Genomic DNA, 18,386 nt, shown 5'->3' on the forward strand with positions numbered 1-18,386 from the left:
GCCTAGGTTCGAGGCACCAAGTTTCCTGCAAAAGACAGATGTTAAAAGAGGCCAGAAGTCATTCCATTCAGGAATTTCAAAATTACGGGCGAGCCCTGCCACATTCCAGCTTATGATCTTTAGCAAGGGGTCGTCTGTAGTAATCTGCCTTGGAGGGTTATCTAATGTAACCAAATTGGACACAAGTCCTACCCCCCCCCCGCAGCAGATCTATTCAGCCCAGGCAGTGGGTCAAGCTGGTGGTGATGGGGAGCCATTGCTACATCAGTCAACTTCCTAGTTGGAGGAACATTCTGAATTGGAGGCAAGGGAATCATACAAAATGGGTCCAGTTGATCCGTTACTACTTGGGAATCAAAAATACATGACGTATTCAAACCCGCCTCTATAGGTAGAACAGAAAACATTCCCTCTAAACTTGGAGGGCTAGCAGCCGAAAGTTCAATCGACATAAGAGAAAATTCATTGTGCCCTAAAACCTGAGATAAAGGAACTTGGGGAACAGGTTGGCGTGCGAGTCAATCTACCTCCTCAAGCCCAGCAAACCGATTCGAAGTGGGGAAGCCATTCCAGATTGTGGAGGAATCTTGGAATTTTTTGGGATGGCTCCTCCGGTTATGGTGGTGAACTAAGGACCAGTCCTCTTCGCGTGTATATCTAAGGCGCGGTGGGTAGAAAAAGGACAATGGCCTAGGTGTAACAAGAGAACCTTCACCAATAGGGCAGGAGCAGATATAATGTGCCGTATGTGGGTCCTCAAAGGTCACCACTATACAGTCCCCGGGACTAGATTTCCTTGAAGGGCCTACCCAGGGGATTCTGCGTACCATCAGAATTCTGCTTCTCTGTCCGATAGGAATTGGTCTATTCGCATTGAGCCAATGAATTGTCTTATTCTTCAAAGACCAGTGGTTCTCATGTTGGCCGTTTCCTAACTGGGGGACACCCGTCAACACAACCACATAATCATTGGCCTCTGGAGGGAGATCAATATAACCCCCTCTAAAATTATTCTTAACAGGTGGGCTCTTAGTTGGTTGTAGCACCACTTCACTAGGAGGGAGACTATGCGGTACACCTGCATTGGATTTAACTGGTGGTTGAGAGATGAAACACTTAGGAGCCTTGAGTATGGAAGTGCTGGTACTATGATCCACACCCACACACCCCAATGTAGAAACCGATTGTGTAGTAACTGGTACTAGAGGGGAGGCTTGCGGGACTTGAGGAATTAAAACAAGGGGTGGTGGCTCGACAACAGGAGAGCCCTGATTTTCAAGACTTCTCAGGCCGAGAGTGGCCAGAGCAATAATGCTCTTTTCCATCTCGAGCAAGTTGTTCTCAATACGTGAGAGTCTGAGATCGAGAGGGGAAAGAAGTTTCTTAAGGGTCTCCCAAACTAAACCTATAAATTCCCCATCATTCCTATCCACGCTCCCTGCATGTAATCCCTCAAGCTCTGCCTCAGTGGTCGTAGTGTCAGTTGTATGAGCAGAAACTAACCCCTCTTTGTCTCCCTCAGAATGTGGTTTTTCCCTGGACGCACACCCTCCAATAGGATTTAAAACCGGAACACTAGTCAAATTCAGGTGTTGTGCAACCACAATTTTGGCCTTCTTACGACAGTAAGCAGACCGGGAGGTGCATTTTCTTTTGGAATGGTAATCTTTACTAATGGTGCGCCTAGATGGAAACATTGCAAAGATGGAATTATTAGAGCTAGCATCTTGCCTTGGAGGAATAGTGGGAGGATTCGCTGCGCTATCCTGAAGCAATGGCTCTAAAGTGGGGAATGATGGAGGAAAAGCCGGAGAATGATGGACATCAACCTGTGTAACTACACAATGGGGGGTTACTGATCGCACCGGGGTAACCGCAGTGGCTATATGGCCCAGGGAGGATTTTTTTGACAAATCAATTACCTGGGACAGTCTCCTAGCAGATGCCAATTCCAGGGAAACACGAGTCTGAAGTTTGGAAATTTCATGGTCTATAGCTGTGTTGGTACGAGTAATAAAATCATCCATAGGACCATTAATTGGAGGACCGCCATTTGCGGCCTTACTCCGAGTTAACCTGGTAGACATAGCTTAACAACCTCAACAACGGCAACCCCCTGACTTAACTGTGAGGATAGAATAATAAATAGTATGACAATTAGACTCAACACAGAACTGTTGGTATAGAGACGAAAGGGGATAAGCCCGACCAGACCTCGCAGACCTCGAACGGCCTCAAACGGCCCGCTATTTGCCCGGTCTTCGCCCCGGCTCTCGACCCGCACGCGTCCCGCTGACGTGCGAGAGCAATAGTGTGTAATATAGGAGAAGGGGGGCGGGGATAGGGGAGGAGTCGGGAAGAGGGCCAGGTGCAGGCGATGTGCAACGCGCACAGCTCCCTGGTCCTCGCAGTCCCGAGTGCGTAGGTGACAAGTTGCAGAGTCTCCCCTAAGGCAAGTGGGTTCAGGCAACGTGAGGTCCTTCAGGATACAGTGTTCGATGTACAGGATGAGCCCCAGAGTCCAGCGGCCAGTTAGCAGTCCTCGAGCGGCTCCCGCGAAGCGGGGGCCGCGAGTCGTTAAGAACTCTACGGGGGAGGAGTCGGGAAGAGGGCCAGGTGCAGGCGATGTGCAACGCGCACAGCTCCCTGGTCCTCGCAGTCCCGAGTGCGTAGGTGACAAGTTGCAGAGTCTCCCCTAAGGCAAGTGGGTTCAGGCAACGTGAGGTCCTTCAGGATACAGTGTTCGATGTACAGGATGAGCCCCAGCGGCCAGTTAGCAGTCCTCGAGCGGCTCCCGCGAAGCGGGGGCCGCGAGTCGTTAAGAACTCTACGGGGGAGGAGTCGGGAAGAGGGCCAGGTGCAGGCGATGTGCAACGCGCACAGCTCCCTGGTCCTCGCAGTCCCGAGTGCGTAGGTGACAAGTTGCAGAGTCTCCCCTAAGACAAGTGGGTTCAGGCAACGTGAGGTCCTTCAGGATACAGTGTTCGATGTACAGGATGAGCCCCAGAGTCCAGCGGCCAGTTAGCAGTCCTCGAGCGGCGCCCACGAAGCGGGGGCCGCGAGTCGTTAAGAACTCTACGGGGAAGGAGTCGGGAAGAGGGCCAGGTGCAGGCGATGTGCAACGCGCACAGCTCCCTGGTCCTCGCAGTCCTGAGTGCGTAGGTGACAAGTTGCAGAGTCTCCCCTAAGGCAAGTGGGTTCAGGCAACGTGAGGTCCTTCAGGATACAGTGTTCGATGTACAGGATGAGCCCCAGAGTCCAGCGGCCAGTTAGCAGTCCTCGAGCGACTCCCGCGAAGCGGGGGCCGCGAGTCGTTAAGAACTCTACGGGGGAGGAGTCGGGAAGAGGGCCAGGTGCAGGCGATGTGCAACGCGCACAGCTCCCTGGTCCTCGCAGTCCCGAGTGCGTAGGTGACAAGTTGCAGAGTCTCCCCTAAGGCAAGTGGGTTCAGGCAACGTGAGGTCCTTCAGGATACAGTGTTCGATGTACATCCTTCTGCATCTGAGTGCTGCTTTTGACACGACCTCCCATGACCTTCTGATGGAACGGTTGGGGGAGCCCGGGGTCGATGGAGGGACTTGGGAGTGGATTAAACATTTTCTGGAGAATAGATCCTTCCAGGCTCTACAACATCCTTTTAAATCCAGAGTCTGTCCTCTGTCTCAAGGGGTTCCTCAAGGTTCAGCTCTTAGCCCTACCCTATTTAATATCTACATGTGCCCCTTGTGTTGAGAAACAGGTTTAAACTGGTGTCATATGCCGATGACACATAGTTGATCGTTACCCTGGAGCAAAAGGAGGCAGGACCGGCATCTGATTTCAAGGTCTGCCTGGGGAAGCTTGCCAACTGGAAGAAACTCAGCTGTCTGCAGTTGAATGCGGGAAAGACGGAGGTGATGGTAGTTGGTAAGCAGCCCTCTCTATGTTCACATTTGTGGTGGCCAGAGGAGCTGGGACCTACTCCGACCCCTAAGGCTAAGGTCATGAATGTGGGAGTATGGCTCGATTACACCCTCTCCTATTCAGAGCATATATCAGCTGTGGCTGGTGCCTGCTTCGGCATTCTTAAAATGCTGCGAAAAATCCCAGACCTACTTCCATTAGATGCCAAACGAACCATTGTACAGGTCCTTGTCACGTCCTGTCTAGATTATTGCAACATCCTGTACTTCGGGGTGACCACAAAAAATCTGAACATCCTGTAGGAGGTTCAAAATGCTGCAGCCCGGTTAATTGTGAATATTCCTAGGCGGGCCTCGGTGGAGGAGGCCTTGAGGAAATTACAGTGGCTCCCCATATAGGCTAGGGTCACCTTTAAGGCCTTGTGTTTTGGCCACAGGATTTTCAATAATAAAGGTCCAAGCTTTTTGCAACCCCTTCTTACCACATATAGACCTACACGTTACCTAAGGTCCTTGGGCACAGCAAAGATGGTTGTGCCTAAAGTGCAGAAGGTACGGTCTGGTGGGAGCTCTTTTGGCTTCCTTTCGGCTAAGGCCTGGAATGACCTACCTTTTGACTTAAGGGCGTGCCCGTGCCCGTCTGAGACGTTGTTCCTCTGTAGCTGTTCCTCTGGGGTCTCAGGCTGTAGGGCGGGTGGCTGACTCAGGCCAGCTGTCAAGGCATTGTTGTTCTAGCGCGGGGACACTCCGTTGGAGTAACCAGGGGCTCTATAAGCTGAACAATAATAATAATGATAGTAGAGAAGAAAGAAAAGGGTAAAGTGAAGGAGATGGAAGTGAGTAGTAGGAACGAAGTACCATTTACCTTAACTGTCCTTTTTCCATCTGAGGGTCGGTAGTGGTTGAGGCAGTACAGGACGTCACGGAAGGGCAGCTGCGACAAACTGGACTGAAAAGATGTGAAAAAGGCAAAAACACACCGGAATGAACCTTATTGATTTTGTACATAGGCTTGCTCAATGGGGTTTGAGGAAGATATAATAAGATTGGCAGGAATAAATCTCGTTTAAACTAATCCTATGTTCTAGTAGGCTCATTAGTACCTGGACGAACCCACAACATTGCCTCCATTCTGGGTGCTGCACTGAAACACTGACAAGATGGAGGCTTCCATCACTTCCATGGAGGGAGTGTAATAGGCTAAAGTGCTGAGAAGAAGCTGACAGTAAAGTGTGATCTGTGTCCATGGCAGCGCTCAGTGAGTGCCATTAACTGACTAATGGAAACTATGTGGAGAGTATACCAGTGAAAATTTGGAATTTTGGTTTCATGGGACACTGTTCTGTAATGGGTAGATGCTCGTGTGTACATTTAGAGAGGGTGTTTAGACTCCCCATTGGAGAGATAGGGTGTGGGAGATGGGATTAGGAGGCAATAACAGTGGGCGGTGGTACTAGAAATTGCTGCAGATAGAGAGGTGTTTCCATTGGCAATGCTCTTGAATAGTAGATTGAACATCGAAGCTAGGAAAGTTCTGACTTTTTCATCCTAGAATTTTCCCTGGAGGAGAGTCTGATACACAGGATTTTAGGTGGTTCTCTCTCCATAACAAGAGTACTAACTTGGAGGGGAAGAAGTTTATCTCGGGTGAAGGCAACTCACCTTTTTTAGGTCGAGCCTGGGCAGCGCATGCGCTGCTCTGCGAGCCATGCTGTATTGGAGTATGGAATAGAAGCCCACCCACTCCGCCTATATTTGTCATTGGCTTGTGTCATTGTCCTTCTTAAATGCTGGCTTCTGATTTAATAATAGGCTTGATAGTCCCTCCTTAGTACCGCCTTGTTTTCATTTCTAAACTCTCATGAGGGCTGATCCTTTTACTTCTGTTGTTACACTGCGAGTCTTTTTTAGTTTGTAAGCACTATTTTCTTTAAATAGTTTCTTTAAATAGTTTCTCCTACTGCAGGCTCGAGAGAGCCAGCCAGCCAGCCAGTGAGTGAGTGAGAAAAGGACTTTTCGAGGCCATGAAGAGGTGCTTACTCCAATACCTGTAATCCAAGCTTTTTTAAATAGGACCTCTCTAGAGCGCCCCTCTTCTCCTTCTGCTTAGGCTATGGCAAAGGAGTAATAGGAGAGAAGGGCGTTCCTTAGAACTTGCGTGTTTTTAGATGCGGTGATCATCCCTACTGACGATTTTCAGGAACGGTAGTGAGAAGGCATCTTGACTCCCTAAAAGAGGTACGAGTGTCAATAAGGAAAGTACCGTAAATGCAGAAATGGGCAAATCACAAGAAAGGGGAAGGATTATGAGAGATGCATTCAACCGATGTACAGCAACCCCAAGTAGCAAATAAACTTTGGAACTTTCTGGACTATACTCACTATATAAAACCATGCATGAATAAGTGCAAAGCATTAAGAGGGAACTCGTCCCCCCCCCCCCCCCCCCAGCTTAGTGATCCCTGACGTCTTTATGCCGGTGGAAGTAGCTGGGGGGTTTTGGAGGCGTGTGAAAAGGAGCTTGGGTAGCCGTGGTTTCGGTTTCGGGTGATGGTTTGTTGGGCTGTCGACTTTCTGACTATCCAGCAAAATATAGCTCCCATTTGGCTGATGGTCAGTATCTCAAAGTTGTTGTTTGGATGATATGGTTTGGGGTCCCAGTTTGTTGTTGTTCTGTTCCTTTTCTTTCTTAAACCTCCCTCCTCTCTTCCCAACCCTCACTCTTCCATTTTTGGATGCAGTGAGGGGAGGAATGGTGTTCAAATACGTTTTTTGCAACTAGCGGTAGCCTGTATTCTTTCATTAAGGCTTTTCATCAGAGTTAATAGATTGTTGTATTGTGTTAGTGGCATTCCTTGTTTGACTTCAATAAAATCTTTGGTATTTAATCATGTACTAGTGCTTTATTTCTTGGAAAGCATAATACAATTATTGAAATATATAATTGCGTCTAGAAGTTTGATATCCAGTTGTGTCTGCTAAAAATTGTGTCAGCCTATTGTTTGTGTTTAATTGGGGTCGGTATCGAGTAGGTGAGAAAAATAATTCTTGCTAATTATTTTTAGCCCGTTTACATTTTACTGTGCTTGTTGCATGCCACTGAAAGAACCGCTTTAAGTTAAACATTCACTACTTTTCCTATGTTGCCCTTGTGCAACATTTAAGTGTTTTCAGTACAACAGAGAAACGAGTCACAAAACTAATGTTTTTTTTTTTTTCCCAGGTGTTCTACCTTTTGAGAAATCATGATTTATCCACGACGACGATCTATTATCAGTTTGCAAAAGAAATTGCATCGGCCTGCACCGCTGCTCTGTGTGAAAACCTCCGAACGCTTAAAGAACACGGAATGAACAAGATCGCTGTTCGTGTCTCCATGGATGTTGACATGGTAATAACGTATGATCGATTTATTTGTGAAGTACCACAGCACCGCTGCATGCTTCTTGACTAGTCTCTCCAACATTGATAATACGCATTTACGCTGGTTTTCCAGTAATAATTATGTTAGTATGAAGAGGTGTGGCGCCGCAGCCAGGGCGACTGACTCCGGAATCTGTGGATCACTGTTCGATCCCCGGCACCGGCGACAGATTAGCCCAGCGCCATGTGACTCTGGGCAATAGCTTGCTTAATCTTCCCGACGGCCCCCAGCGCCTAGAGACCCTTACGGGTGATTGTTCGCGCTTTACAAATGTGGATTATTATTCTGGGTTGAGCCAACACTGTTGTCTGATTTGAAAATATTAATTCAATACATTTCAGTTGGAGGATCTAGAAACAGATATCCAGCTGTGAAATGGAGCAGCCCTGTGTCAGTGAAATGGTATCTGCTCTGAGTTGTTGACAAAGTTAGCCTGTTTCATTGAGGTGATATTTTATGCTTCTATCACACAAAATGTAGAGAGACAACATTTTGTAAGAATTTGGTCATAGTTTCTAAGATGGTGGGGGTTCATGACCAGCAGTCCCTAACTTTGGGGCAGCTAACATACCGCATCCTCCATCCCACATCTTGTACATGCGGTATCCTTTGCAACACCCCTCATGGAAATCGTCTGGAGGGTATATATTATAAATGATTAATATCCTAAAGTGGTGCAATTTGGGGTGAGCGGATTTCAGCAAATCATGTCCAATAGCGATACTGTGCATGAATGTAGATTCAGTAATTTCCATATTAATTTTCACCCATCGCGGTAGACATCGATCAACCAAAACAGACTTGGGGATCAAATAATCTTGCTGAATTTGTGAAAATGAGCAAAGTATACCAGCATGAAAAAATTGCCCAATTATATATCCCCGGCCTCCTGTCATAGCTACAACCTGAATCTCGAAATATGCTAGGCAAGGAGAATCTTACCCACCAAGAACTATGTACTGGATATTTTGTAATTTAAAACAAACGTCGTTGTTGCCTTCAAATTTTATAGCTCACTTCCAGAGGCTTAAATTGTACTCTTATCATAGCTCTGTTAAATAAAAAACGTACACCCTACAGCTCCATCCAAGATAAAAATTTGGAAAAATTAAAATTCTTCTACAGTGTCCTGAACAATATTAGTTTAAGTAAACTGATTACTCCATTTGTCTTACTAGAGTCCTGTAGAACAGCTAATAGGTGAATCTGAATCATGAAATGAACTATAGGGAATAAAGAGTAGAACATAACAAAATAAATGCAAACACCTAGGCAGAATAATAATGTTTGATATCTGATAGAGACTTTTAGCCACAGATTGCTTACCTTAGAATATTCCCCAGATGTCAAACTGGATTCGGATATGTGGCGCCAAACGCCTGTGCAGGATGGATGCCAGCATCAGAAGTAGGTTGTGGTTGTTATTCCCGCTACTTTTCTGGTGCCTAAAAAGGATGGAGGCTTCTACCCTATCCTAGACCAGCACCCTCTGAATGCCTTCCTGAGGAAAGATAACTTCAAGATGCTCAAACTCGCTCAGATCCGGTCTGTGCTCGACCCTGGAGCCTGGTGGTAGCTCTGGACCTGCAGGACACCTATTTTAATATCCCAGTCCTACAGGCCCATTGGCGCTACCTACGGTTTACAGTTGGCCAAGACTATTTTCAGTTTGCTTTGCTCTCCTTAGGTCTAATCAGTGCTCCTCGTGTATTCACGATAGTGATGGCGGTGGTTGCAACACACCTTCTAAGGTTGGAGTTTCAGTCTTTCTCCTGCCTGTAAGACTGGCAGCTGAAGGCGGACTCGCCACAAGCAGTCATTACCTTCCACAAGACTACAGCAGACCTCCTGCATTCGCTGGGTTTTGCTATCAACATGCCAAAGTCACATCTGACTCCTTCTCAGACGCTCCCTTTCATTGGACTCATGCTGGACACAATGTAGTTCCGTGCAATTCCACCGAAGTGGAGAATCCTGGACATTCAGGCTTTGATCCTAATATTTTAGCCTCTATCCTGGATCTCAGTGAGACTAACTCAGAGGCTGGCCTACTGCATACTGCTAGTTAAACATGCCAGGTAGCACATGTAGGCACTGTGGGATCTAAAGTCCCAGTGGACTCGGCACTAAGCAAATCTTTCCCAAAGGTCTAGCTATCGGAGGAGACTGAACAAGATCTGCAGTGGTGGCTACTGAATTGAGAATAGGTCAGTGGCAGACCCCTCTCCCTTCTCCACCCAAAGCTGACAGTGGTCGCCAATGCATCGCCTCTGGAATGGGGTGGTGATCTGGGAGAGCTGGTGATTAGAGGCCTCTGGTCACCGCTGGAGATTCTGTTCCACATCAATCTTTTGGAGTTGAGGGCAATTTGCTTAGAATTGAAAGCTTTCCTGCCCTCCATTGAAGGGAAGCTGGTCAAGGTGTTCAAGTACAATACCAGCGCCATGTGGTACTGCAACAAACAGGGTTGGGTGGAGTTGAGAACCCTCTTTGAGGAGGCACTGTGCCTCTTGACATGGCTGGAATGTCATGACATTTTCCTGGTCGTGCAGCACTTGGCAGGATCTCTAAACACGAGGATGGACAAGCTTAGCCTTATATGCCTCACAGACCACAAACAGCAGATGCATCTTGATGTGGCTCAAGGTCTCTTTCAGCACTGGGAAGAACCTTGGTTAGATCTATCCGCCTTCACCGAGAATGCGCAATGCCAGGACTTCTGTGTGCTGTAGTTTCCAAAGTGTGTCTTGCTGGAAGACTCACTCAGACTAGACCAAAATACAGGACTCCTTTCCTCGGTTACCTCTCCTCTCCCACGTTCTGAAAAAGTTCACAAGCAACTGGGCCCAAGTCACCCTGGTGGGTCCAGATTGGGCTAGGAGAGTATGGTACAAATTTGTGGTTTGGTGCACTGACAAACATATTGATCAACTATCTGCACCCTTGTCCGAAGTGTTGTTACTTGCTTTGTCTTTTGCCTGCAAAGGTCTTGCTCTGGGCACAGTTAAGGGGTATCTTTTTGGCCGTTTCGGCTTTCATGTCGTTGCTGGATCAAACCTCCCTGTTTAAGTCTCCTATTGTGACGCGTTTCCTGTAAGATCTTCAACATATATTCCCTCTCAACCCTTTTGTCCTTTTGTTATGCCTTAATGGGACCTTAATTTGGTTTGACCTACCGAAGGTGTTCCCCCTTTGAACCTTTGCAAAGTCGTACTCTCTGGCACCTAATATTTAAGACAATTTTCTTGGTGGCCATCACATCAGCCAGGAAGGTCAGCGAGTTACAGGGAGTGTCTGTTCAGCCTCCATACACCAGCTTCTTCCCAGATATAATGGTTCTCCGCATCCGTGCCTTCTTAACAAAGATTTTGACACTTTTCCTGTCGACCAAAGCATCACACTGCCAACAAATTGTGCACGCCCCTCTAAAGAGGAAGCGCGACTTCACCTCCTGGACCCGAAAAGAGTATTGTCCTACCATCTCGGTCGCATCAAAGAACATCGTATACACGATCAGCTCTTTCTGGGGTTCACCAGTACGAAGAAAGAGAAAGCAATGCAGAAGCGGACCATCTCCAGATGAATTCTACTTTGCCTTAAGTTCTGCTACTCACTAGTCAATTTCATTCTACTCGCGCCAAAGCTGCGACCACTGAGTTAGCTCGTGGAGGCCCTGTCCTGTACATCTGTCAGGCTGCGACCTGGGCTTCTCTGTACACGTTTACTAAACACAGTAGTGAAACGAGAAGAACACCGCCACCCCCAATGCACTTTACAACCAGGTCAATAGTCTACAATCAATTATATAAATATATGAAACCTATAATACAAAGCTGTGAATCTATTCCAAGTCAAAATATATTATTTATTCAAACATGCATTTGCTGCTTAATAAATTCCTTTATATGCATTTCTCCATAAATTCATAAACCTAGCAGTCACATTTTGATATTTATCTAACACCCCTAAACCAAGAGGCCCCTATTAAGAGATTCAAATTCATCCATTAGTCACACATATTCATACCACACATTCAAATGCCTACTCACTAATTTTTAAATAAACATGATATCATATAATCCAGAGACCTAGCAAGCCAGACAATTTACCAAGTTAGAAACCTTCTTCGGACAATACACTGTATATAATTCTTTAACCATATATTTAATATAACCCGTATTTGTCTCTTAATGTCAACAAATATCGTTCTTATATTTTGATATTCTTTAAATTATGATCATATACATTTGCCAGCATTCCCACTTTGTATCATTGTCATAAACTTGTCAGATATCGCACGTTGTGCCAATTTTCCCACGCTGTGTCATGTCAACATGCGTTTTGGTGTAAAACGACTCGGAGGTCAAACACCTACCTCAGGGCACCAAGCAATGTACCACAAGTAAAAATACCCAACTGATTGGATCTTGAAGAGGGCAGGGAGCAGCCTAAATAAAATTAACCAAGGAGCCATATATATATAAAACGAATAGGGAAAGAGCGGGCTCTAGTCACAAATTTAATTACAAACAAAATTGAATAAATAGTCTCACAATCATGTTTCATGTGTGTACTTGACACAAGGACACATTCACCAAATGATGAAATCCCATCCACATTAATTGCGAACATGCATTGATTACCATCACCATTCAATACCACGAGTGAAAGGCACTTATGTTAATCATCCATGCATACTCTACAAAGGCGGGCTCACTTCCCCAACCATCCACCCGTACCTGTCTTCCCGGTATTCATACCTGTAGATTTCAATGTAAAGGCCTCAAGGATAAAAGGAAGATGAAAGGAAGATCCACCAAGGAATACTAGTCCATTCCAGAGTCTATGTTGAAATAGAAAAAAACCTTTTTATTAAATATATAAGAACAACCTGGTAACTCAAGACAAGACTGGTCTTTCTCAAAAAGTGACAATATAGGTGCCTACCTTAACTAGCCAAAAGGTACTATGATAGATACTAATGAATCAACACCTTCTATAACGCAGCTGAAGATCCTTTAATATGGAGTACATCCAACATTTCACATTCATTGGTAGGTGCCCGTTAATTAGTCAAAATGCATGAAACTAAGGTCAGTTAAAGGAGTAAAAATGCCTAATCTATCAATGTACTGGTTCTATAAAAAGTAGTATAGCACTTTCTTACCTTTCTATAAAACTTAGTAATAACACTTCAATTAAGTCAAATCCTACTAGTACAGATACAACCAGGTCCTGTAAGATAGATAAACATATACAATACCAACACAGTTCATTGCTTGTATGTTTATCGGTTGGCTCAAAAGCAGATGAATAAGTTACTTACCTTCGGTAACTCCTTATCTGGTAAAGGTGCTATCTGACTGCAGATTCCTTATCAACCCTCTCAGCCACCCCAATCTGCAAACTGAACTTCTCTGCCTACATAGGTCCTTGTCTGCCCGTAATTTAGGCACACAAGTTCCGACACTTTGGCATGGCTCAGTGCTTCTGGCATGTAAACAGTTGCATGAAAATGGAGTCCGGCACACTGGGGTGGTGCCTATATAGTAACCGTGCACATCACATCTGGTGCGGACAACACCGACGTAGAGCGTGTCAGCACCACATACTGGTGCGCAGAGGTACTGCTTAAGATTTTGCAGATCTTGTCTGACGCCTGGGGAATATTCTAAGGTAAGGAATCTGCAGCTAGGTGGAGTCCCTACCTTATAAGGCATTACCTAAGGTAAATTGTTTGTTATAGAACCCAATAGGTCTTATTGGCAGTCCGTGTCAATTTTTCTCCCTTATTATGCACTGTTGGAAATTAGTCACATAATTGACCTGAACAGTATTTTCCACATCAGCATACACGTGCAACCATAAATATGAAGCAGTTGGAACTATGGGCAGATCTATTATCACTGTTGAAAATAATACCTAGATGTGACTAAATATTAGTCAGTCCCTCTCTCAGTGATTTGATTAGTGAACATACTTCATCTGTATATTCTGTCACATCATTTGCATATGCAAATATTTTGACTTTAGTTCTGTTCAAAACCACTGGTTTAAAAGATTTCAAGTTCAACAAGCAGCAAAGATGAGGTTTTAAATAAAAAGCAAATAATATGTGCATGATATTTCACCCCAGATAATTATCCCTGGTTATGATAATCGGTCCTTATATAGCTCCCGTCCCTGCAACAGAGGCAACAGGAGGTTTTTTTTTCAGAGCTTGAACATAAGGTGCAAAATGATTACAACAGCCAGGATGAGCAACTGCCATCAAGAGAAAACACAAGAAGACTGTGATCAAAGGCGTTCTCTGCACCCAACAAGAGCATACCAAGTCCACAAACATGTGTGTCCTGTCTTCCTGAAGCAAAAAACCATGTTGCCAAGATGAGATGATTCTGGATACAGTCGTCCAGAGGCCTGTGTAATTACTAATGGGCTGATATGACCCAAGCTCTTGAGCAGGCTTCCTTTTTTTAAAAGTTTTTTTTTTAAGGAGTACAACAATATTATATTCCAAGTTTCCAGGATCTCAACATCAAGGCACATTCTGGTGAATTATCTTTTAAAAAACAGCTACTTTACCACTAGATAAGCTCATATCACCTCAGCAATCTCACACAGAGTACGTAGGGGTTCTAATGCTGAAAATGTGTCTGTGATAAAGTTTCAAAGTAGATTTGCTCTGAGAAGTTAATGTCTACTTCTGCGCATCGCGCACATCTGCAAATTGAATGGTTACGGGGAGAGCCTGGATGTCATTGCTCCAGTTAAACAAAAGATGATATTTAAAAAGGCATCCCAACCATGGTATGATGAGACTCTTACGAGCTCTCGAAAAGAGTGTTGCAGACAAGTACGGAAATGGTGAAAAAACTACAAGCCTGAAGAGAAGGTTAATTATAAACTAAAATAAGGTGAACATGAAAAACTCATCATAGCTGCAAAGACAATTTATTATACAGAGAAAATAAATTCAGGTTGTGATTCCAACAAAACCCTTTTTCAAGTCATGACAGTGCCCACCATACATAATTCTGTAGCCAACAGACAGGAATTCTGTACTCACCAGCTTGTTTCATCCAATAGAAGGTTGCAAATATATTTAATAAGTTCACTACCAGCAATTTGACTGCTCAACCTGCGACACAACTCTTTAATTTAGCTACAGAATACACAACGTTTATGAGCTTTCAGGCCCCCACAGCAGAGCAACTGAGGAAACGTATTCCTACTATAAAATCTGGTGCCCACCAAGACCCGTGCCCACTTATGATAATGCATAATAATGGTTATGCTTATAATAATGGTTACAGAACCAGTGGTGCTGTATTTAGCTGATATGTTTGCTGCAGTGTTCACAGAGGAGGTTTTGCCTTCCCATTGGAAATCAGCCTCATTTCTTCCACTCCTCAAAAAAAAAAAAAAAAAAGGCTACTCTCAATACCACAGATTTGAACAACCATTGCCCTAACTCTAGGCTTCCTTACTCTGCTAAGCTAGCGGAGAAAGTGATAGATGAACAGTTGGTCTCTTTCATGTCATTTTATTTGGCAATAACCCATCCTTTTGGACGCCAGTGTGGTGGCCATATGATTTAGGCTATCTCCCCATCCCGTTGTCTAAAGTAAAAAATCTGGGATTATTGTTAGACAATGAGCTGAAGCTGAAATAACAAGTTAATAAGGTCTCCTCTGCCGCTTTCTGCTCTTTAAGACTAGTAAAATAAATAGAGAAATATATTTGGTTCGAGACAGTAGTAATTTCTCTTGTATTGACAAGACTTGACTACTGCAGTAGTCTCTATCTTCATCTCTCGGTAGGCTCACTGAAGAAGCTTCAGACCTTTCAGAATTCAGTGGCACGCTTTCTTTTAAAAATACCCAAAATTTGAATCAGCTAGAGGTGCCATCAGGAAACTTCATTGGTTGCTGGTCAGGAAATGCATCATCTTTAAGGCCCTTTATGTGGTCTACAATACCCTGCATGGACAAGGTTTTTCTCTTTTTTTAAAACAAGTTGAGGTGGTATACCACTAGCAGAACCCTTTGTTCAGGTTCTGCCAAGAACCTGGTAGTCCCCTCTTTTAGTAGCACCACTTGAGGCAGCAGAAATTTCTTAAGGTCCACAGCCCTGCGTTGGAACAGGTTGCCATTGGAACTTCAAACAGATCCCTTTCTATTGGTTTTTAGAAAGTCCCTGAAAACCTGGCTCTGTCAGAAATAGGAGATCAGAACTTCTAGCGACGCCTCTCGGCATTAGTTTGCACTTAATAAATTGCTCATTCATTCAGTCACATTACAGTGCAAATTCTCCAGTCGTGACCAGTCCTGACTGGCAATTAAACAGTCTCTTGGGGTTTTTTTGCCCTTCGACAAGGACATAAGAGTATGACTTCTGATACTTACCTAAAAGTACCTCAAAATCCAGCAAAAGAGGGAGAACCAAGCTTATTGGACAATTACTTCCTAAATAATCATGACAGCTATGCAATCTTATACATTTTATACATAAGCAAGGAATATGTCAAATGTCCACTTTAATCTCCCTCCCCGAGAGAGTAATCAAGTTTTAAAAGTAAAGAAAACGAGCTGTGATTGGCAAAGACTGTTAAATGTAAAATTATTTTAGCTCACCTTATTATCTCCCTGGCATAATCTAGGCTTACCTCCTCTCAAACATGGCCAAAAGTCCTTTAACCATAATTTCTTTTAGTCATCAGCTCCTGCAGTATTGCCAGCAGCCTGAGGGGACCTCTCCTGATCTCTTTGCAGCAGTCAGTCCTCCTATCTTAAGCAAAGAAGCAAGCACCTTTGTGTCTTTAGATATATATATATGTGTGTGTGCATGTGTGAACACACAATCACACACATACATGTATTTATATCTAAATAAATATATATCCAGTGTCTCCCAACAGTAGACAGCGAGTTACCAGTAGCTCACAGACACAGAGTAACTCACAGCCTTGAGTTCTTTTTTAAATAATTAAAGGTCATGTTTTCCTTTTATAATTAAGGAAAGGCTGTGTTTATTTTATATTATTATCAACAGGCTGCAGATAGCAGGGCCTAATAATGAGCGGTGCTCCAGTCAGATTTATGACCCAGGCTGGGGCCCTGAGGTACAGAACTGAAGCACTGAGGTATTAAACTCTTAAATAAAAGTCCTTGTCTACCCAATATTGGAGTGTGAGAAACAAATTAGATTTCTGAGTGCTTTTAAATGGAGAAAATTGAAATGAAAAAGATACAATGAGTGACAAAGAAATAAAATATCCAAGAAAGATGTGACTCAAACAGATGGAGTCATAGAAGAACAACCATATATTTCCACTACAACATTTCAGCTTCCGACTTACTCAGGTAGAACAAGGTTTCAAAAAGCATCATGAGTGAAGAACCATTTGGAATGTGGAATACATGCAGTCCTGGGATTGCTTGACATATGCAGAAATCTGGTGGTATTGCCAGTGATATTCAGTTTATCTGGATGCAATGATCTTAAATGGTGCTTCCAGAAGTTTCCTATGGAGTCCACTCGTTCTTCCTTTAAGACAAGTTGCTTAGTATTCATTATTTATGTAATTCATTGCCAACGCTTAAGCTGCAAAAAACAGTGAATGACCTCCATACACGATTCAGGAACCACAAATCAGCAACTTTTACTGAAAAAAAACAAAGGTTACATGGAGGTTATAGTTAGGTTCAGATTTTACACACACAAAACCATAGAAATTCTGCAGTTCTAGTTATCTGAAGTGACTATAACTCGTGTCCCAAGGTAACTATAACTCGCGCCCCACTATGCACAGTTTTCACATGAATAATTTCACTGCAAATGTTGTAGTGATAGTAACAGTGATGTCATAGAAGATGTCATGAGTGATGTAATATGTAGAGTAATTAGCAGTGCATGGTGAGGCTGTGAGTTATAGTTACCTTAGGGCACGAGTTATAGTTACTTGAGATAACTATAACTGCTGAATCACTATGGTTGTGTGTGTGTACAATCTGAACCGAACTATAATATCCCTGTAACCTTTGTTTTTTCCAGTGAATTTCTAAGGTTTTCTAAAATTGTATTTCCTGTTTTTTTTAATGCTATTTCCTAACTATAACGTCCCTGCAACCTGGGTGTGTGGGCGGCTAAGGAGGTGAGGGTGTGTGTGGGTGTGTGAGTGCGTGTGACTGGCTTTGTGGGTCTGTGAGTGGGTGTGAGAGTGGCTGTGTGATTAGGTGTGTGAGTGGTTTGAGGGTGTGTGAGTGGGTGTGCAAGTGGGTGTGTGAAAGCTGTGTGGGTCTGTCAGTGGTTTTGAGGGTATGTGAGTGGGTAAGTGGGTGTGTGAGTAGAGTTGTAGGTCTGTGAGTGAGTGTATGTTTTTTTTTTATTGTGGTCTGGATCTGTGGATCCACCTGAATTCTGGGAGAATCCATGTATCATCGCGTAGTAAAAAAAAAAAGGTTTTGGGGCAATTTCTTGCCTCACAGATCCCTCCATTAGACCAAGGGGTCAAGTAACTCTACCCTGACCCCTTCTAGCAGATTTTAACTTGATTTCCTCCACTGGGAACCAAGTCCTGATGAGCAAAATGGTGGCTGCAGCTTTCTTCTCGGGTTGCAGCCATCCATTCACGGCATTGCTCTTGGCGCGTGGATTCGTAGGTAGTTATAGTTAGGACCTAGTTTCCATAAAAAAATATTTTTTGTTTTGCCAGTATCTTTGGAACCATTTGACGAATCTTCACGAAATATTCAAAACTAATATGATGCTCACTTTAGCTGATGTCTTAAACGTTTCGGGGAGATCTGTGATGCGGGGCTGAGAAAAAAAGGGAGAGTTCCCAAACTGCGTTTTCCCCATGTTAATTCCCGTAGGGATTTTGAACATTACTACTGCTCGAACCACTGAACAGAATTACACCAAATTTGGCAGAAAACTAGATCCTAGTCCAGAGCGGTGCCTTTTTAGGTCTCGCCTACGCAGCACACATGCACTGCATAGGAAAAGACCTTCTGAAATCGATTCAGTTTTGCTCCAAAAAACGTGCATGCATTGCA

General features: G+C 44.1%; 1 protein-coding gene across 9 annotated transcripts in view; it reads left to right on the top strand.

Annotated features, from left to right (window-relative positions):
* Nucleotides 1–18,386, top strand: part of ZFYVE16 (zinc finger FYVE-type containing 16) — a 602,399-nt gene that overhangs the window by 549,027 nt on the left and 34,986 nt on the right. For all 9 annotated transcript variants that reach the window (XM_085632397.1, XM_085632392.1, XM_085632394.1 and 6 more), the window contains one exon: nt 7,126–7,293. In XM_085632397.1, coding sequence (XP_085488523.1) covers nt 7,126–7,293 — 168 coding nt within the window. The remainder of the gene's footprint in view (nt 1–7,125; nt 7,294–18,386) is intronic.

Source organism: Triturus cristatus, chromosome 2_1 (assembly GCF_964204655.1).
Source record: "Triturus cristatus chromosome 2_1, aTriCri1.1, whole genome shotgun sequence".
Taxonomy (NCBI): Eukaryota; Metazoa; Chordata; class Amphibia; order Caudata; family Salamandridae; genus Triturus; species Triturus cristatus.